The sequence below is a fragment of the Mauremys reevesii genome, linkage group 4 (assembly GCF_016161935.1).
Source record: "Mauremys reevesii isolate NIE-2019 linkage group 4, ASM1616193v1, whole genome shotgun sequence".
NCBI lineage: Eukaryota > Metazoa > Chordata > Testudines > Geoemydidae > Mauremys > Mauremys reevesii.
This window is the reverse complement of record NC_052626.1, coordinates 98,560,002-98,582,332: the sequence shown is the minus strand read 5'-3', so window position 1 is coordinate 98,582,332 and position 22,331 is coordinate 98,560,002. Positions and strand designations below refer to the sequence as shown.

The 22,331-nt window shown below is 41.7% G+C and overlaps 1 protein-coding gene across 3 annotated transcripts in view; it reads left to right on the top strand.

Annotated features, from left to right (window-relative positions):
- Positions 1-4,654: 4,654 nt before the first annotated feature.
- The window catches only part of SWAP70 (switching B cell complex subunit SWAP70), a 54,679-nt gene continuing 37,002 nt past the window's right edge, over positions 4,655-22,331 (top strand). For 2 of the 3 annotated variants that reach the window (XM_039537935.1, XM_039537933.1), the window contains exons 1-2: positions 4,655-4,949; positions 13,906-14,046. In XM_039537935.1, coding sequence (XP_039393869.1) covers positions 4,851-4,949; positions 13,906-14,046 — 240 coding nt within the window. In that variant the 5' untranslated portion in view covers positions 4,655-4,850. Of the gene's footprint in view, positions 4,950-6,520; positions 6,548-13,905; positions 14,047-22,331 lie in introns of those variants that run through there. The other variant, XM_039537934.1, reaches the window with a different exon arrangement.

Genomic DNA, 22,331 nt, shown 5'->3' with positions numbered 1-22,331 from the left:
TAAAGAAGTTCACACTAGTGATCCATCCATCCTGGGGGCAGAGCCTAATCACCAGAATTTGTGGATTCCAAGACCTTGGATAAAATAAGCAAAAAAGGTATTACAAACAAAAAATGTTTTGTATTGCTTTTTGAAGGTATTCTATGTTAACCCCTGGATCATTTACCATGTTACAAAGAGAGAGACCATTGCATCTCCTATTTAGTTTAAAAAAAAAAAAAAACAAACCCAGCAAAACATTAAACTGTACCTTGCTTTTAAACTGCAAAGCTATTGAAGGACAAAATTCTCTTTTCAAATCCACATAGTGTATCTAGACCAGGGGAGGGCAAACTACGGCCCATGGGACGGATCCGGCCCGTCAGGGCTTTCAATCCGGCCCGCAGAATTGCCAGCCCCGTAGCTCAGCGGGGCTAAGGCAGGCTCCAAGCCTGCCTTGGCCCCGTGCTGCTCCCGGAAGTGGCCAGGACCAAGTCCCTGCGGCCCCTGGGGGAGGGGAGCCAGAGGCCTCTGTGCCCTAAGCTGCAGGCACCGCCCCCTGCAGCTCCCATGGGCCAGGAACAGTGAACCATGGCCAATGGGAGCTTTGGGGATGGTACCTGCAAGTGAGGGCAGCTCGTGGCAGAGCCACCTGCCCCACCTCACCCTCAGGAGCCACTGCTGGACATTCTGGCCACTTCCAGGAGGGGCGTGGGGCCAGGGCAGGCAGGGAGCCTGCCTTAGCTCTGCTGAGTGCTGCTGCCGCCCTGGAGCCGCTTGAGGTAAGTGGCGCTGGGCCAGACCCCGCACCCGAACCCCTCCTGCCCCCGTACACTAATCCCCTGCCCTGAGCCCCCTGCCACACTCCCTCTTGCACCCCTGCCCTAAGCCCCCTCCTACACCACCTCCTGTACCCTAACCCCTTCCCTGAGACCCATCCTGCACACCGCACCCCCTCCCACACCCTGCACTCCCTCCTGCACCCCAACCCCCTGCCCCAGCCCTACATTCATGGCCCTGCATACAATTTGTCCACCCCTGATCTGGACTCTGACAGTTTGCTCTCCATTGTGATTAGAGCTAGCACATGCAAGTCTTACCAAGCTGGGAATTACACCTCCCAGCTGCAGCATCACCTCCCATAAAAAATGTGCCACTGTTGAGAATATTCAAGGTTGTGCTTCCTTTAGTTTGAATGAGCATTTTTATGAGATCCTTCATCTGCAGACAAGTTCTGTATGGCTTAAAAGCTTGTCTATCTCACCAACAGAAGTTGGTCCAATAAAATATATTCCCTCACCCACCTTGTCTCTCTAATCCTCAATTACTGGAATAGGTGCATGAATTCAACACAATAGTGGTATGCGTACAAATAAACCAAGGTCACTTTTAAATTCAAGTGAGTATTTATGAGAATTTGTGCACAATATTCATCCAGCTCTGATGTGACATTCCTCCTTTCATTTTGTTCCACTGTTGGTATCACGAGCCAACCAAAAATTATTTGTTGGCTTTGATAACAGACTAAACCGCACGGTAGGAAAATATACCCTACGGCTAATACTTCTTTTACCTTGCTGAATATAGCATTCATAGACTTTAAGGTCAGAAGGGACCTTATAACTCTTGCCTTCTAAAAAGTATACAGATTAATTATGCAGATCTTGGTATCATTAGTGACATTGCTTTCATCTGTACTAACGATGCACATAGCTTTTGTTCTTTCCCTGGAAAATTCTTTTTGCATAAACTGAATCTGGGAACATTACTTTGAGCTTTGTGAAATGATCAGTAAAACAAGTATGAATTTCATGTTTTGCCTAATGATGGCAACATAAAACCTCAGCGTCAGTACCTTTTTTGTTTACATATTGTTTAATGCTTTTTTAAAATCAGCTTAGGAAAGAAAAAGCCTGCTCCTGCTCCATGAAAGTCAATGGGAGTTTTGCCATTAACTTTAATTACATTAGGATTGGTCCCTCAGATTACACTGGAAAAATAATGGTACTGCACATCGTGCAAGTTTTGTCATTTCCAATTGTTTTTTTATGTTGGTGATGACAGGATTATCGACATAAATATCTTCCTATCAGGTTGGACAGAAACCATGTTCTTCTACAGCTTTGTTCTTTTATTGCATGTACATTTCACAACAGTTCATCTTACTTTTTGTCAAAAATCAAGTACATTTCCAATTTGATATGATACGTCTCATGTCTTTGGCACACTTGCACAGGAAGGGGTGGGCACACAGACGTCGTACACCTTTTCTATCTCCAACTTCTATATCTTCAAACTCAGTTATACTTTATTGGCATGAAAAAAGAGAGAGGCTTTCTCAAGTATCTGTCAGAAGTAAATTAGAACTGGTAGTGTTAGGGCTACTTGCTTGAGGTTTGATACCCTGTGTCAGTTTGTCAGCAGGGTCCATTCGGGATGTGTTGGCAGATTGCTACACCCAGCAATGCCACCCCTGCCAGCACCCTGTGATCCTCACACACCTTGTTTTATAAGACATGGAGTCAATTTCTTTGGCACAATGAGCTTTTTTACAAGAACAAAACTGTCCCCATTGTAGATCTTTCCCCTGACTTTGTGGGAGAAGATTCAGTGTCTGTTTTGCCCCAGAAGTAGCTGCATTTTAGCTGTGGGAAAAGCAATAGCATGAGCCCTATTTACAGTTTGTATTTCAGTTTATTAGGTGGTTTTAGACCCTTTGGAGTGAAATACACTATATCTGTAAGTAATTTATTTATTTCTGTGAGAATGTTCTCGGCTGCATACATTAATTTCCAGCAAAGAAAGTGGTTCATTGTGTAAATATTTGGCAGAGGCCAAGTGCCATTGGAGAGGATTCCTTAAATATACTCATGCATAGCCACAATGTACCAAATAGATAAACATAATAAATAAGTTCACAGAAATTATATTATCATACTTTCCCCTATCCCTTTGAAGAAAATAAATAGAACCTCTGCCTTCTTCTTTGACTCACACTTTCTCAGCTGTCTAGACCTTGGCATTATTCCAGACTCTCAGCATGCCTCATCCTTCTTTGTTTGCAGTTCTGCCTATCATCCCCTCAAACAACACTGCATTATTGCCACAGAGCTTCATCTCCATCCATGCCTTCATTTCCTCTTGCCAGGATTATTGTAACCCCCTTCTCTTTAGCCTCTGCAAATCCAGTCTCTCCAGATGCCAGCAAGTGCAGAATGTTGCTACCTCTCCCTTCTCAGACATAAAAAAAATTGTAAACATCAAACAATGCTATTGGCTTCTTGTTCATTTCAGGAGCCATGTAAAAAATGTCCTTATTTTAAAACCACCAATGGATTTATTTCAGCCTACCTCACTGACTTTTCTTCCTACTGTTCCCTCCTTATACTCCATTTACCACTGGCTTCCTCAGACAATATCACTGTTGTCAGTCCAAAACCTTGTTTTGCTAAAGCTCCCTGGAACTGCCACCATATTTCTCATTGATTTGCAATCTCATTTCAAATGCCTCTCAAGCCCATCTTCAAAGACCACTCATGAGACTAGCAAAAGTTGCATGCCCTAAGAGATAGTCCATATATAAAGGTCAGACAAAGACATGTGGAATCATCACGGCTGTTTTAAAATAGTAACTTAGGAGAGGGAGTTGCCTGTTGGAGATGCACTGAAATCTGTGTAAGGCCAATTTGAGACAGAGCATTAGGTACTCATCAGTTTTGTTAGAGGGACCCCGGTGCTAACATTACCATGATTTATTTTTAAATTCCACTGGAAACGCTCATTTAAAAACACACAAAAATTCCTGGGAGTCAGGACCCAAAATTATTAGATTTCCCCTTATTAGCTTGAAGGCCTTACTCCTAAAAACACTTCCACATATGCTTAAATTTACTCTTAAAAAAATCCTACTCCCCTGCTACCAGTTACACATATTGGATCAGGTGCTTTGTTGGAGCAAGTGGACTAGGTGAGTAAGGGTAATGAGTCCCTTTACTCCCTTCTCTGGAGAAGCGACTCCTTGCCTTAAGTGACCAAGTGAGGATGTCTGAGGCAACGGCCAGGGGCAGGGTTGCCTTGTACAATTTTAAATTCTTAACCTCAAAATGTGCTGTCTTCTGTAAGCTAGAAAGAACATTTTAAAATACCGCTGTATGCATGCACACAGTATCCATGCTTGTATGTGCAGCGGAGGGCATGAAGGGAGGACACTGGAACACCTCACTAAGGCACCTACTACCAGTCCCAGGGCACAAGGCAGAGTAACTGCAATGCAGGTACTTGTGCCCTAGAGAGGGTCAGTGTTTGACCCTGTAAAGCATTTGGGAGCTACATGCTTCGTTTTAAAGACATTACAGAAAACAAGGCCCTAAGCCTGCAACCACTTCTGCCCCGGGACAGCGTCGCTCCCCGCACCGTGGCCCTGCGCTCAGCCCCGGCTGGGACCCTTGCCAGGACCGGGGCCTCACGTTTCACTGTGATAATTACCGTGGGGCTGAGCCTGCTGTGCGGCCCTGCGGGGAAGCTCGGGGTCGGCGGGCAGCGTGAGGCGGGACAGGCGGGATTTCGCCTTTCGGGGGCCGGTTCCAGCCCGCTGCCGGGGGAGGGGCGCTGGGAGCAGGGGCTGGCCCAACTCGGGGCTACTTTACGCGAGGGCTCAGTAGGAGCTGGAGCGGGGCGCGCAGGGGCCTCAGCCCGCGGCTGCCCAGGGCTCAGTCACTTCCTACTGCCCCGGAGGGCGCAGCCCTGCCCCGCGCCTGGTTGGCTGCCGGCGGCGGAGAGGGGTGGGGTGATGCGAGCTGCAGCCGGGGACCGGGCGGCTGGAGCGCAGCGGTGCTGGAGCTAGCGGAGCGAACGGCGGGGGCAGGCTGGCCATGGTGGGGCTGAAAGAGGAGCTGCTCAAGACCATCTGGCACGCCTTCACCGCCCTGGACCTGGACCGGAGCGGCAAGGTCTCCAAGTCCCAGCTCAAGGCAAGTGCGGGAGGGAGCCTGGGGGCGTCAGCTGGGCTGGGGTCTGGGGGGCAAGTGTCCTCCGCCCCCCCCTCGGGCGCAGGGCTGCTGCTGCTGGCGAGAGGCCCCGGGCCCGGGGCAGAAACGGGCTTTGCAGGCTCTTGCCCTGGGGCCTCCTGGCAGTGATCCCTTCCTTCTCTCCCCCCGCGCCGAGAGAGAGCAAGAGGAAGGAAGCACCTTGTGACCATCCCAGGGTTACTGCCGCTGGGGAAGCAAAATCAGCAGCCTCAGTCTTTTGTTCCTGCTCTTCACAGGGATTGGGGTGGAGAGTAGGAGCCTGTGAGCCTCCCGCAAAGCCCTGGGACAGTTGTCTGTGGGAGGCTTGGTGCTTTGGCTCCATTGTGGCACTGCAGGACACTCCAGTTAGGACAGTGGACACTCTCTTGGGAGGGCCGCAAAATGGTGGGGCTGATTTTTGAACACAGGGAGGGTCTTGAAACCTTCTGTCGGGACACAGACTTGGTCTGTCCTGGAGATAGTACTTTGGTGTCCATCTTTGCCACCATATAACTCTGTAAAGTCACTGGGGACCCCTGGGAATAAAGCTATTGGTGCAGAATATTACCCCCCATGTCACCATCTTCTCTGTGAACCATCAGTTCCCATCATGTTCACTGGGCAAAACAAGGGTAGAGTAGAGCCCTTTCCAGATTGTTTGAAGTGCTGTGTAGTCCACAGTGCTGTTCCCTAGTCTGATGTGCAGTGCCCTGGGTCTTGAGCTGTTACATATATGTGCATGTGGGTCCTGAAGTTAAAGCAGTTCTCTTGTCATGGAGGAGGGTGCTGAAGCTTATTTGATTTCTGGCCTGTAGGTGCACTAACATAAACCCATCCCTCCAGTCATTTGCCTTGAGTATCCTTTTCTGCATGGCTCTCTTGTAGACTAGATGCAAGGTCCCAAACAAAGGAATTGACCCCATTCAAGTGGAATTTAGAATCTGCCAAAGGGAGAATGAGGTTTTACAGCACTCTCTTACTTGAGCGTAAACAGGAGAAATAGTCAAGAGGCTCCAACTGTGTGATTCTTTTCCAGCTTATGCGCTGAAGTGATGTGTGTTCTTAATAGAACTCACACAGCTTGTGGAATCTGATTCCATTCTGGCCATGTTTCATAGGACTATCTTGGGCTGGGAATAATGGGAAGAATCTGCCTAAATACACATTTCAAATAGGACTCTACACCTGTTGGCATTTCAGACTGTAGATCATTGTATTGATCACCAGGTCAACTTTAACCTCTGTAGTCACTGGAGAAAACTTGAGGACTGTCTCTCTTCTGAAGGACAGACTGTCTGTCCTTAGTACAGTGGGAAACCCACAGTCAGCTTGAGTAGGTTGGGGATACAAACATTCTAATTTACCAAGGTTCTCATTTAAAAAAAAAATCTTGTTTGTTTTCCTGCCACCCTACCACTCCCTGCTATGTTCTTTCTTGATTTGCAGGTCCTGTGCAGTCTCTGTTTCGTCAGGTTTTGCAGTAATCGTTCCCCATTACTGTAATTACCCTGCCTTGAGGGTCTGAGGAAAGGTTGACGCTTGAGAGGTTTATGAAAGAAATGGTTGGTGGTCAGCTTTGACAGTTCCCCTTAGTGTCCGCGTGTTTGCTGTGGCTTAAGTTAACTTTAATTCTCTGCTGTGTTACCCCTCAACCACACACAAGATTTTCCTAAACCTTTTTGGTATTTGTAATACTTCTGGAATAATTTTTTTTTTAATTATAATTTTAGTAGTTCTCTAGATCACTGTTTCCCAAACTTGGGACGCCGCTTGTGTAGGGAAAGCCCCTGGCAGGCTGGGCCGGTTTGTTTACCTGCCGCATCCGCAGGTCTGGTCGATCGCGGCTCCCACTGGCTGCAGTTCGCTGTTCCAGGCCAATGGGAGCTGCTGGAAGCGGCACAGCCGAGGGACGTACTGGCCGCTGCTTCCAGCAGCTTTCATTGACCTGGAGCAGCGAACCGCGGCCGGTGGGAGCTGCGATTGGCCGGACCTGGGGACGAGGCAGGTAAATAAACCAGCCCAGCCCGCCAGGGGCTTTCCCTACACAAGTGGTGTCCCAAGTTTGGGAAACAGTGATCTAGATGATAGGAGCATAGCACTGATCTGCTGTTTTGATTGCAAATGGATTACACCACCATTTCTGAAGAACTCAGGTTCTAATTTCTTTTCCCAGCTGGTCTGTTTGCTCCACAAAAGTGACATTTTATTATTTTTTTCAAGGCAGTACAAACATAAAAATAATCAAGCATAAGAATGAATGTGTTTTATGCAGCAGAGGCCCAATTCCGAAGGGATTTACTTTCTGCTCTGGTCTTAATTTAACAGAAATAGAAAGTGATAGAGACAGGTATGTTGGTCCTTTCTTTCCCCTGTGCATCATTTTGGAGAGGAGTCAAGCCTCTGGGAAAAACTGGGACCCATCAGGACAGAGACAGTTGTGTGAGATGACCCTTATCCCTTTTCTCTTAATTACTTAATTCCTTTGTACGATATCTGTACAGCCAACAGGTAAAGACCCTAGGAGTGAGTGGGGATGATATGAGGAACAGCCACACTATATGGGTGCTACTGACTAATTTAAGCAAAATCAGCCCTCTTTTTTTGTATTTTAAAGTATTGTGCATTGATTTATTTGACCAATATTTTCTAGTATTTCTGCAGTTATATCGATTACCTCATTCTTTTACACATCAGCAAAAATTGTTTGTAAACATTTATGATGCTTGTCTATTCATAAATTAGGCGTTAAATATAAACATTGCTCTTGTTTTATTTATATATTGCAACACACCCTTTTAAATGCCACTATAGCAAAATTACAGTATAATTTTTGTGGAAGCAATTACAGCTTTATTTTACTACTGTGGTTTTAGTATGAACTACGTGCAGGCATATGTCACACTATTTTTAAATCTTCCTGTTGGTTTCACTTTTTTGTACTCTTCAGTTTCTAAATATTTTTAATTAAAATTATGTGTCTTGGTGGTATGAATAGTAAAGATACTTTCCAAAAGTTTAATGTAGCCTTTGGACAAATCTTGCAAATGCTTACTACTGGATTTTTAGAAGACTGCTTACAGCGGTAAGCATTACATGTGGTAGGATGTTTGAGAGATTGGAACCTTAGAGATTGTGCAAGCCAAACCCATTTTTACACAATATATGAAAACTCTTTTTGTATTTCTTCCTAATTTTCTCTGTTTAGTGGTAGACTTACTTAACTGTTGACTATTCACAGTTTTGCTGTTCTTCCTTGTTTGCTCCTTGTGGCCTACATTTTCAAAAGTGGTTTGAGCATCTCAATTCTTGGGTCCTCAGCTTGACTCCTTAATAGGGCCTGATTTTCAGAAGGTGGGGTGACCGACACTCTTGGAAAATCTTGCTTTTTTTTTCAGGTGTGTCAAAGTGTGTGACCAAAAAGTGAGGCCACCAAAGTCTCTAGTCACTTTTGAAAACTTTGGCCAGTGTGCTGATCTGCAGGGTGATACAGGGTTAGGATAACAGGGCAGAAATGAGAGAGGGAGATATAAATTATAGAACTTTAGTTTAATATCCAAGTGGAGAAGATAAATGTGGCTCATCTAGAAAAAGTGAGCAGTATGTAGTCGGTCATTATAATGAGAAATTGTTACTTTATTATATTAACTGGAATGAATTAAATTATTTATTTTGGTCTCACTTGAGGCTGGAAACATCACTGCAGCCATACCTCTCTACCAGTACAGAATACCCTTCTAAACTCAAGTCTCCCAACTGTCAGCATTATACTCTATATTGAAACACCTTTTTATAATATATTGTTTGCATTAACATAGTACCTAAGAGCCCTAGACCTGGACCAAGACACCATTGTGTGCGTTACAAAACCAGAACAAGGAAGATAGACCCTGCCTCAAAGAGTTTGTTAGATTGTAAGCTAAGAGACAACAGATGGAGACACAGACTGATGCCAAAATACAAGAAAACCATAAGACACTTTTGGTCAGTATGATAGGCAGTGACCTTACTGTTGTCAGTTGTTTTGTACGCATCACAGAGTGCTTAGAAGGAAGATAATGAGTTAGTTTTGTCAATGTTTATGGAGTGCTCCTCCCAAGGATGAGATGCACCTGGAAGAAAGCACAAAAGTGCTTGAAAATGTAACAAGTGGGCAGTGGAGGCTGTCTCGTGATGGCCGATTGAAGGTGAGAGTTGACATTTTGATAGTAAATGATAGATGATAGGTAAGGTGGTCATTGGCTGTGAAAAGCTTTGAAAGTGAAGACAAATAGCTTATGTTTGATAGAGAAGGGGGAGCCAGCGTAGGGGTTTAAAGAGAAGGGGGAGTAGTCAAAGCAAGGGCAAAGAAAGTCATCGTTGCAGCAGCTTTCTGAATGGATATGAGCAGGGCAAGATTGCATTTGTCAAGGCCAAAGAAAAGTATGTTTCAGTAACTGAGACTTAAGATGATGTCCAAACTCTCAGCAGTTGTAGCTGTGTGGATAGGAAAGGCCGTATCTTAGAGATGTTATGCAGAAAGCATCTGAAGGGAGGACCTAGAGGGAGATCTGCATTGAAGATGATGCCCAGGATGCTGGTATTGTCAGTGATTAAGAAAGGAGACCGAGGGTGGGAGCATGTTGAGCTGGAGCTGATGGCAAGATGTCCATAGGGGATGTCAGAGAGGCAGTCCAAGAATATCTCGAAGTGACTCTGTACAAGGCTAGTAAATGGAATTGTACAGTTCCATAACTGTTTTAAACTCTTAAAGAAAAAACCCAATCCCACCCTCTCCTAAAAGATGAAACTAGTACTGAAGAAATTATCAATATCCTGTGCAGTGCAAGGTTGTTACTCTTAATGGTCCCATTACTATTTTGGCTGAAATACTCTTTTATACGGGGCAGTTAGTATCTGTTGAATAAGTTGTTGGAGTGTTCCTTCTCTTTCTGGGGGACCGATCACTCTTATGCTTGCAGTTCAGCACGTGTAAGGGTTTGTGGGATCAGGGGCTAAATAATTCTAGGAGTTGGAGCAGTAGCACAGACAGAGCTGTGTTAGAGACATAAATGCCAAGTAAAGCAACTTTAAAAATAAAAATATGATTCAGAAGCATCTAGCAAAGTCTCATGATGACCTTAGTGATCCAGCCTGTGGCTGGTGTCAGTTACTGCAGGGGTTTGCAGCTTGCTCCACAGCATAGCAGAAAGATGAGTTTCTGGCATAGAGCAAGAGACTGGTTCTGGCATGCAGGTGGATTGTTAATTGTGGCAACAAGAGCATAATAAATGCTGAAAGAAAAAATTGCTTAGCAACCATATGGGCACTAGAAGAATGATCCTTACTGGTGGAAATTTTCTTCACGGTTTAACTGAGATTCGGCAGTACAAGGGGCTTTTTAGTACCTTAAGCTTGTGCTCAGCTATTTTTTTACTATTGAGCGTCAAAGTGATGCTTTAGTGGATAGGCATTTTTTTTTTTTAAAAGTGAGAACTCATTGCTGAGTTTTCCAAATTTACTCTAGATACAAGAAAGGCAGTTGGCTCTCTGCCACTTCAAAGAATGGAAGACTTTGGAAGGTAGCAAGGAATTTCTTGAACTATGAAAAGAAGGAACTGAGCATAATAGAGTCTCAAATAAGGCAGATTTTCAAAAATGATTGAAAGTAGAATTCTTTCCTGGTATCTGGTTCCAAGTTGTTGAAACCATCCAGGGTTTCCTTCAGCCTTTGGGCAGCAGTAAGCCCTCAAGGGGGAGAGCAGGAGAGCTAGGCAGATGACAACAAAGTGCTGCTTTTATTGAATATTCTTTAGTTGTTCTTAATAGTAACCTTGTAAATGAGCAAATTTTTTTGGAATGTTCTGGTTAAGTGCCTTCTAGTTGAAAAATTCTGATCAATTTATTCCATTCCCTTAACTGTCATAAATACATAGGTAACAGGAGGGAAACCTTGATCAGGGGGATGAAGGAGCACTCCTCTCTTTCACTGCATTAGCGGAGGGGGCTTTAGGGTTTGGAATAATTTGTTTGGTGAAGGTAATTTTTAAATTGGAGGAGAACAAGTGTGTCTCAGGTTTTGTTTTTGTTTTGTTTTTTACATCATCGTCCCAATTCATAGGGTGTGGTGAAAAGGGTAGAGTGAAGGGAAATGTTTTTGTTGTAAAACTTCTCATCACTGGAATGGGTGGGTATTTTAAGAAACTCCAGAGGGCCATAGCATCTTCCTCCAGCATACTGTACTTCAGTACAATATAGCCAGTCTGAGGCATTATGCTTAGAATAAAATTTTCAATAGGATCTCAACCTGGCATCTAAAACTATATCTCCAATATTTATTCATCTGAGTTCTTGTACATAGTCTGAGACCTGGCTTTGCATGTGTATTTGCAACTTTTGCATGAATAGCTGAAAAATGGTGCAAATCACAGTCTGAACACAAAATGTATGTACAGTTTTATTATCTGCTTTGGAAAACTTGGCAGTTAATTAAAATGGCAGGCAATAGAGAGCATTACTTATTGCTGTTCTCCTTAGATGTCTTTGTTACCTGCCTAGGTCAGATTAAATTATTTTGTTTAATTTTAATGTACATGTGTGAATATTTTGTTTTCTTGGAAGAGTGTGTGTGTGTGTGCGCTTTTGTAAATTAAAAGGTGGTCTTGGTAGGATTTCATGATAATGCTGATGCTTTGCTTTGTTTTTTGTCATAAGAGCAATGGAGCGAATTTTAATGTCATCGGATAGGAAAGAAAACAGAATGACTGACTCTCCATTGAATCTGCAACTTAGATACAGTCTTCTCAGTTGACAACTCTGAAGATTTCAAACCTATTTCCACTTATTCTGGTTTTGCAGCTACTCCATTTTCAACTGCTCTGTGCTAACAGATATATTTAGCTGTCTATAAATAGCTGTAAATAAACTTGCAGACTTTCTCCTGTCTCGCTTTGTTCTGTTTTTTAGATGTTGTACTTGCCCAATGAACAAAGAGGACCATTATATACATACATCTCTCTCTCTCTCTCTCTCTCATATTCATATATATATATATATATATATATATATATAGTGTGTGAGAGACACCAAATAATTTCAGTTGCTATCTTTTCTCACAACTGGATGGTTAGCTTTCTTTTATGTAGGCAGGATGCATTTTTTTTAAAATGCAAGCTTTTTTTTTTTCCTGTTTAATTCCTCTTCTTTCCTCTTGTCTTTATATTGTTTCTCCTACAGCACACTGGGAAAAGAAATTTACAGTTGCAATCCCTTCATAGATAAATAAGATTAAATGCTTAATCCAGTTTCTGTAGCTGTATGGGGTACATAATCCTTAAGGGCTTGACGCTGTACTATATAAATCAATGGGAGTTTTCCCCTTTCACTTTAATGGGTGCAGGATCAAGCCCTAATAAGCCATGTTCAGGCATGTCTTCACTAGCAACTTTAAAGTGCTGACACGGCAGTGCTGACTTATCAGCACTTTAATATGGCCGTGTAGTTGTGGCACCAGTGCTGGGAGAGAGCTCTCCCAGTGCTATTAAAAAAAACCCACCCCCATCAAGGGAATAGCTACCATCTACACTGGCACTTTACAGCGCTGAAACTTGCTGCACTCCGGGGTGTGGGTTTTTTTCAACACCCACAAGCGAGAAAGTTGCAGTGCTGTAAAGTGCCAGTGTAGACAAGTCCTTAGATTGGCTGAGCAGCACGCTGTCTGGTCCTTGGGAAGGTATGTGAGAGAGAAGAGAAGGAAGAAACCACACTCTTTGTGGCTGGGAGATGCGTCACCTTTCACCAGGACTCTTAGGATATGTCTACAGTATGAGCTAGAGATGTGATTTCCAGCTTGCCTACATACGCTAGTGTGAGTATAAATAGCATCATAGCTGTGGTAGCAGAGGCAGCGGTGGCTGAACTGTGCTGTGTACAACCCCCTGGACCCCCATATGTACTTGGCATGGCTAAGCCAATTGCCATTGCCCATGCTACCATGGCTACACTCATGCTAGCCGGTGTACACAAGCTGAGAATCACACCCCTAATTTGTAGTGTAGATGTAGCCTTAATGCTACTAATGGCATACAAGTAAAAATGATCTAGGTTCTTTGCTCCATAGTTGGTAACCAGGCATATGTTTTGCTTGTAAAATGCTGCATACAATGGAGAGTTTTAGATGTATTTATTGCCACTTGGTTTTCATGAACTCTGTACTTCCTTAAAACTAATGAAGCATGTAGCCTCTCACTGAAGGTCATTTCTCTAGATAGGTTATGCGGGGGCTGAAACCGATGAAGTAACACATGCAAATATGTTGTTTTAAAATAAAATAAAATAAAATGTTAAGAATTGCTTCTGAACTCTTCCCTTCCCTTCCCCCAGGGCCCTCCTGTAACATTACTTGCCTCTTACCAGTTGAAACCTATGGTAAATATAGAAAAGTAACGAAAAAACAAGCAGATGGGAGAAATTAGAAATCCATACCTTTATTTGACAGTTAGCATTTCCTATAAACTCAAGATGTATATTGAAATACGTTTCATGAGTCATGTTAGTCACATTGTTGAATTTTTATAACAGGAGCTGGTTATTGCTTATCATTTCCTCCCATTAGCTAATTTCCTTACAGAAACATGAGTTTCGTGTTTCCACGGACCTTCCCTTACTTTCAAATACATGAGTTGAATTCTTTGTGTAGCTGTTTTTGTATTTGTTTGGTAACCACCACATTGTAACCATTTTATCTCTGTAATAGTGTTACCATTTGAAGGGTTTGAATCCCTGTAACTCAACTACTAGAACTGTATTTTCCTCCAACAAAAATCCCCAGTTTACAACTCACCCTGACATGAATGTGTCACATTCTGTGCAGACTTGAGTGAATCACAGCGCTGTCACTAAGGAAACTGAACTCTGATCTCACTGATTTGTTTTCTGTTTTTAGGTCCTTTCTCACAATTTGTGCACAGTGCTAAATGTTCCACATGACCCAGTGGCCTTGGAAGAGCATTTTCGGGATGATGATGAAGGACCAGTTTCCAATCAGGGTTACATGCCTTATTTAAACAAATTCATCTTGGAAAAGGTAAGTTTTTAGTTCTTCTTGTGTTCTCCCTTCAAGTAAGCAGTTTTAGGATTAGGTAATAAACTTAAATGTTCTACTGCAATGATAAATTCCTACACTGAGGGAAAGGGGAGGAGGGAGAGAGAGAAAGGGACAGGGAGGAAGGGAAATGAAGAAATGCTGATCCTGATTCTGTACATTGGGACATAATAGAGAAATGCTCTGTGCAGAGTTGTATGCCTTAAAATTGCAAGATGCAGTATTATGTTTTGTTTGTTTTTTACTCCACTGCCTGGGCCACACTGGTGCAAAGATATGTTCATGTACATAGTGGATCGTGGTTAAAATTATTTTAAAACGTTTGGAACTGTATATTGACCTGTATTATACTATAGTATAATAGTGATATGTATACTCAGTTACAAACAGGAAGGGTAGAAATCCCTTATATCGAAAGAGGGTATTTTAATTTGAAAATCCACAAAAATAGTATTATAGTGGGAGTCAGTAGGTGGTACTGTTAGTTTTAAAAGTTCTTTCTCTTAGTGCACAAGTATTGTGTAGTCTTTGAAGAAATGCATTGTTGGTTTTGGGATGTAGTTTCTTTTTTTTGAGGAACTGTGGCAAGCACCAGGGTTTGCTCTCTACCACAATCTACCTAACCAGTGGCAATTCTTGAAGCAGAGTTGCCTTCTGGGAACTGGGCATTAGTGTTTTGTCTGGAATTCCTAAAGAGGGAGTAGTCTGTGCCATTCGCGACCACCTCTGTTCAAGGCATGGTGTATGAAAGTGTAAAATAAACGGCAATAAGACTATTCCCAGTTTCCTCATCACTGATTTCTCCTCCAATGAGAAACTGACCTGCAAGGCCCCAAAATCTGCTACTACTCTGCAGAGGGGTGACAATAGCTATGCAGATAGTGGCTCCCCTTTTATAGTATTAATGAGTTCTTTCTAATGGAGTCCTGTACCAAGGAATAGCTGAAAAGATTTGTGCAGCATCGTGTGTCACACTTTGTGCAAATTATTTAATGAACCAATTTGTCTTTAATGATAAACTTAAAAATAGCATATGCATTTAATACTGGTGAGTGTTACAGAGCTTTGAGGTGCATAACATCTGGCAGGTCTGGTTGAGGTATTATACCAGCAGTGAAGTTAAGCCTCATCAGGAAGCTCCCTAGAAGTAGGGAGGCCACCGGTGCCCAAAGTGTGGCCCCGCCCTCTGTCCCTACCCTGGCCCTGTGCCCGCTCCACCTCTTTCCCCTCCCCAGGCCACTCGCTCCTCGTTGCCTGCTCCCCCTTAAGGCAGGTAAAAAATGAGGAGGGCTCACTTTTAAAAGTGATGGGGCCATGGCCCTCTAGCCCCCTGTTCTGGCACCACTGAGCCTCATCCCTTCCTTTAGTTTTAACCAGCCAGCCCCCTGTATCTCTCCGGACTTTGGTTCTCCCACAGATTTCACACTCTTCCCTCCTTTTGTGTGTGCGGGGGTGGGTTTTTGGTGTGTTAGCCATTAAAGCACATCAGGGTACATCATGAGGCTGATGTACCCGTTACTCTCTTGACCATTCTGTGGTGAAGCATTCTGCTATGTTAACTTGTAAATGTGAAAGCATTTTAGTTTAAATTAAAGAGACTGTTTATTCTGAAATACAAAAAATCCATCAATTTTTCCTACCAAATCTTCCAAAGAAAGAAAGGTCATTGTTTTTCCCAAAATGAAGAGTTGTAGGCAGAGAGCCTGAACTGTAGTCCCAACTTTTTACAAATGCCTTTCAAAGGCAGTATGAAGTCATTAAGCCAGTTGTCATCTGCACAGAGAGAATAGAAAAAGGGAAATGGAAAGCCTCCTAAGTGCTTAAATGAAATATGCTTTCATTTTAAAAAGTGTGCATAAGAGGAGTGGGCAATTTTGGGGGGAGGAGGAGGAGGGAAGGAGTAGCTGCACTATTACCATTTAATAGCACTTTAATTTGCAAAACATTTTCATCTTAAAAGGACAAAGTTGAGAAACCCGGGTTCAGTTGCCCAGAATCTCTTGCTTTGTAATGCTAATTAAATGTCAGATATTTGAAAATGCTTGTATCTTAGATACAAATTAAAAAGGGTTTCTTGTGCTGCTTGAGAAACTTCTTTTTAATCCTTTTTTAAGATCTGAATTGTGCATTGCTGCATATACAAAGCTGTCTTTGTGGATAGTAAAAATCTTCATTGTAGTCTGTTTTCTTTGGCAGTTTAAGAGGTATGAACAAGTGTCAGAAGAGAAGAGAGATGCACTGGGTGAAGGCACAGATGCACGCCATTTCTCCCTTGGAAAAATGAATTTTTGCTTTTCCCCATTTCAGTAATTTGTGCCTTAGTCTGGATGATTTTAGAACAAGTGAACAAATACCTCTTCAGGATTCCCCCCTCTCCCTCAATCTGTATTCTTAAACAAAAAGTCACATATTAAACACTGCATGATCAAGTCCTTAGCATTCCTTATGGTACTCCCACTTATTCCAAAGGACACTGTTGATTTCCAGACATGCAGTTTCCTATGAATTCTTCTGGTGCGGTGATGGTATAACTGTCCTCCTGTTGTCTTCAATGAGAGCAGAAGCAGCCCGTTTTGAGGGAGTTCTTAAACTCACAGGGTATTTTGCTTTTTGAAAATTACCCAAACTCTCTCCCTTTATTTAAAATAATAAATCCTTGCATTTGGATTTTAATAAGATTCAACATTTCTTAGAAAGTAAACATTGGTGTTAGTATATGGCATAGACACTCTTATGTTTTAGACGGCCTTTAGACTAAAATTAATTATCAGCTTATTTTTACTGGAAATTGGAAGCTTTTGCATTAGTTTTGTAGCGCAGTGTATTGTTTCTCAGTGTTCTCAAACGATCCAAATCATTTTATCCGCAAACATGCCAATCTGTATAGAGAAATCACTTTGAGGTGCCAAAGCGACAACTCATATTATCCTGCCTCACTTCTAGAGTAAATCTTATTGAGAAAACTGTTCAAGCTTTTAAAGTCTTTCTTCTTGTACTCCTGAATGTAAATGAATTATTCATCTAAAGTACTAGGGAATGAGTTGCCCTGCAACAAAGCCTCCATTGTTGAACCAGGGAAGCATGGAGAAATGCCCAAATTGACAATTTGATGAAGGAAGCGAGTAGCAACAAACTTTCTTTATTGGTATATGGAATTAGTATTACTAATACCTCCGCTTATATTTTCATTATACTATCTTTTTATAGTTTCCTGGCAGCTGTCTTGATGCTTTTGCATTTCAGACGCCTTCAGTTCAACATTCTTCCTCTTTAATTACACTTATTTCTGTTGCCCGAAAAATAAATAGAGAGAGAAAAATGTGTATCTTGCCAGTCTTTTTTTTCATACTGTGTTTTTATCTGCTTTTTATGCACTTATTATTGAGTTGTCAGTAATATCTCACATGGAAATCAGCCAAAATTATAATAGAAGAGTTACATAAAATTGTACCAAATCTCACTTCCTTTCACTTACGCTAGTGGTAACATTTTACCCGCTTTTCGTATGTCTAAAGAACTATACAAGATGAAAACCAGTGAAGAATCAGTCCCATAAACTCCAAGTTCTTTCAGCTCCTTGGGGACTGTCTTTGTGTATTGTAAAGCTCCAGGCAGGCTGTTGAATTTCTGTACTTAGTTGCACGTAAGGCCGTTTTGTTTGGTTGAATGGTGCTAGTGGGATATTATAGTGTCAGTGTTTTTGTTTTGTATACCAAGAAAACAAACAAACAATCCTACTGGATTCAGAGACTTATATCTTTTGTAGTTACAGTGTAAAATTTCTTTTGGAGGAGATGGAGGTGTTCTGTATTTTTTTTTTATTATACTTCATTGTTTTAAGTAAGAGAGAGTGCTTTTTCAACTTCTCTTTTAGTTCATCTGATATCTTCCTTTGCACAAAAGCACAATTAATAATCTGATAGTTTCTTTATGGTTAATAGCATAGAATACTACAGAAGTTTCTAAGCAAAATGGTGACTTTGAAGTAGATTGCACACATTCCACAGAGAGTAGAGTAAAAAGCATATACTGGTGTATGGCATACATTTTGTTATTAAAACTGTTAATCTTTAAGTATCAGAGGGGTAGCCGTGTTAGTCTGGATCTGTAAAAACAGCAAAGAGTCCTGTGGCACCTTATAGACTAACAGACGTATTGGAGCATGAGCTTTCGTGGGTGACATGCATCCGACGAAGTGGGTATTCACCCACGAAAGCTCATGCTCCAATACGTCTGTTAGTCTATAAGGTGCCACAGGACTCTTTGTTAATCTTTAAGAACATGTTTGTTAGGATTCTACATTATTCAGATAGGTCACAAGCTGGATGACACTCCTATAAAATGTATGAATAAAATTCAAGATCAGACTGTCTGGGTTTAAAAATTCTTACAATATTTAGGAGTCCAATCTAGTCAGTTTCTCTATTAGTATTTTTAAAGCTAATTTTGCAACTTCTTTTAAATTAAAAATCCAAGATGGCTTCTGCTCCTATCTGATTTGATAAATGGTTATTTGTTTGTCACAACAAGAAGCTTGTGTGTGTGTTTATTACTGACTTTCTGTCCATTTGCCAGCAGTTATTCCTATCCAGAAAGGTAGTTTTTGAAAATTTTACAAATGCCTCTCAATCATTTTAAGCTCATCTTGTGTAAATATCTATAATTGTAACTTGAGATCCCATTCAACTGTCTTGAAATGTAAACATTATTCAGAGGGCTAAAATATGATAATGGTAATAGCTTGTTTATTACTTAACCACCTGGAGTGAAGCTTTAACTGTAAAAAGAACAGGAGTACTTGTGGCACCTTAGAGACTAACACATTTATTTCAGCATGAGCTTTTGTGAGCTACAGAAAGCTCATGCTGAAATAAATTTGTTAGTCTCTAAGGTTCCACAAGTACTCCTGTTCTTTTTGCGGATACAGACTAACACGGCTGCTACTCTGAAATTTGTTAACTGTGCATCCCAAATTAAAGCAGCCAAGATTTCCATAGTGTGGATTTAGCTCTAGAAAAATTAGCTGATGATTTGGGGACTTGGATTTTTTCCTTTGCAGTTTTATTTGAAGAATGTACATATAAGAAAGGATTATGGCATCAGCTATACAAAACTTGCAAGAAGGCTATTGGGCATTTACTTTTTGGTAAAAGTGAGCTATTTAGTTTCTCTTTCCCTTGGATTTCGACATCATTGTGTTTGGTGTAATATGTGGACATTACATACCCTCTTAAGCTCTTTATCCCTTTCTAACAATAGACGTAAGGGTTAAAAAAAATTCCTGAAGTAAATCAAGATGACTTGCCTTTGGAAAGGGTTTGGGGTGGGGGGAGGGGCTGTCCACTCACCTCAGAATTATATACTAGGAGCTACATAGTTAGCAAAAGAGGACCTATTTTAGGGCCAAGTCAGAGTCCTGCAATAAACTCTGCATGGAGCTCATTACAGGATCAGGGCTTTAGTAACTATTTTTAATTGCAAATAAATAGAGCTTAGAATAATTAGCAATTTGATCAGACTGAGAAATTATTTTCTAAACTGTTTTGTACGTGGCCATTTCCCCAGTAAAAATGTTAAGTTTCCTACACGTATTTGATTTGGATTTTATAAAATAAAATAAACAAAACCCTGCTGTGTGAAAATAGGAAAAGGAAAATAACACCTGGATCTACAGCTGCTGTGAAAGTAAAGCTTTTTAAAAAGTGCCGTAGTATGTTGGTGAGCAAATGGGAAGTACTTTCCTGATCCAGCAACTTCAACATCCCAACTGTTTGAAGGATCTGGCTGAGAAAGGAAGCCTTGTCCAGGACAAAGTAATGGCAAACACCATCGATCTATGCTAAATCAGCTGTTTGAGAATCATTAACTAGATACCTGTATTATAATGGCAGTGTTACCTGCACCCTATGGTGTTGCTTATACATTATATAGTTAAATAGTGTCCTAAAGGGTGCTTGGCACTTTACACAACAGATTTAGGCAAGTCCCTGCCACAAAGCGCTGTTTAGTCAAGGAAGAAAAAAAACAGAGGAGGAATGGAGGACAGTAGCAAACGTACAAGCAAAGGGATTACAGTCATGTTTAGCATATGTCTTATTAGGGCCATGATTTGTGTAGACTTTGTTTTAGGTATTTATTTTCTAAATGTTCTTTAACCTGTCTTTCGACCCCCTCCACCCTCACATCTCCACTTGCACGATAGAGGTACTGTAACAGACTTGACAGGCTGTTTAATGATCCCCTCCTCCCCCAAACATTAGTCCAGTATTTACTTTTTAGTATGTAGTTGGGTTTTTTTGTTTTTGCTTAATCCCTGTGTGACCAGGGTCCTAGCGGGGAGCCAGCTGTGGTCACTCAAGTAGGGTAAACTGCAAAAAATGGGGCAGACAATCCCCAAAAAGCTCAGAAGTCCAAACAACACAGTTCCCTTAAAGTGATCCAGCCTCAGGCCTCTATCCAGGTACCCACATCAAATATGATGAAAATTTCTGTAAAGCTTATTTCATCATATAAAAGAAAAGGTTCTGCCAATCCTAAAGGATTGGACACATTACCTCCCAGGTTAAGGACTGGTTCCCAAATATACGCTACAGCCAATTCTTAACTAAACTTTATTAAAAAGCAAAAGACAAAGAGTATGGTTAAAAGATCAATATACATACAAACTTCCCCGATGAAGCCTAAGCAGATCTGAGATGACAGAATCAGGATCTTTTATACAATTTCACGTCTTTTGACAAGGTGGCATTCAAAAGGTAATTAGGATGACTTTGAAGGAGGTACTTAGCGATAAAAATTAACATAAGGCCATTTTCTTGTTCCTCCACCATTCACAGTACATTTCAAAGTGAGATGAATACTGAGATATCGCGTGTTTACAATTAATTTAAATGCGAGGATTTTCTTTTGACCTCTGAGTTATCAGAATACAGCATAGACAGGGACTGTTGATTACATTGTCAGACCCTACTCATGCATATGTAAATACACAGAAACACAAACATTATTTCCCCAGATGTCTTTTGAGGGTTATTTATTTTGCAGGATGTTTAACCCTTTCTAGAAGCAGCAAAGAATCCTGTGGCACCTTATAGACTAACAGACATTTTGCAGCATGAGCTTTCGTGGGTGAATACCCACTTCTTCGGCTTGCATCCGAAGAAGTGGGTATTCACCCACGAAAGCTCATGCTGCAAAACGTCTGTTAGTCTATAAGGTGCCACAGGATTCTTTGCTGCTTCTACAGAACCAGACTAACACGGCTACCCCTCTGATACTTAACCCTTTCTAGCTGTGTCACACCCTGATTCTCCAGCCTAGTCAACTCACTCACTTTCTTGTTTTAGCCCTTAGCTTGCCGCTGTTTATAGTCATTTACTCCTGAGGGAACTTTGTACAAAACAATAAATAAAAATTCTGTGCACAATATTTTAAAATTCTTCAAATTTTATTTGTCAATAAATGTGGAGGCTCCAGCATGGCAGTGGGGAGCACAGGCCACTGGCTGCATGGAGGTGGGAGATCACCCTGAATTCCCCACCCCTCCCAGGACAGGGAGTGTGCAAAGGCCAAGCCTTCCCCAGAAACAGATTGGGGGGGGGGGCGGGGTGAGAGGGTTCTGTGTGGGGTAATCTGGATGCACACAGGCTCTTTTGGGGAGTTCTGGGTGCAGGGTTAATGGGACTCTGCAGGCATATCCAGATGAAAGTGGTTGGGGCTCAGTGGGGTGTGTATGTCTGTATATGGGGGGGATGGGGCTTGATGAGGGGCTCCCCACATCCATGTTCTGTACATACTGCAAAACAGCGAGTGAAATCCCATTACAGTGCAAAATGTGTCTTTAACTTCTGTGTAGGCAAAGAAACAGCATTACAAAGCTGTAGAGTTATGAGCGATGAAGTAGGTTTTAAATCTAACATGAGTGAGTGCATAAAATTATTATGGTATGGGAAGAATCTTTGACATCTGGAAATCATTCACAAATTATATACACATACTAAAGATGGTACAGGACGATGAAGGAAGAAACTGGAAATTTTCAAAGTTATTTCAAAATAAGGAAAATGTATGAGTTTAGGAGGAAATTACAGGGGTGTGTGAGGGTTGTGTGTTCAAAAATAAGTGATTGCATGTAATTATGAATGATTGTGATTATGACTTTATTACAATAGCAGCACATGTAACATAAGAAAGTAGTAAAATATATTACAACAAACCTTTCACAGTTATCTTCTGTCTATCACTTTTAGGGTTTTCTTATATGATGA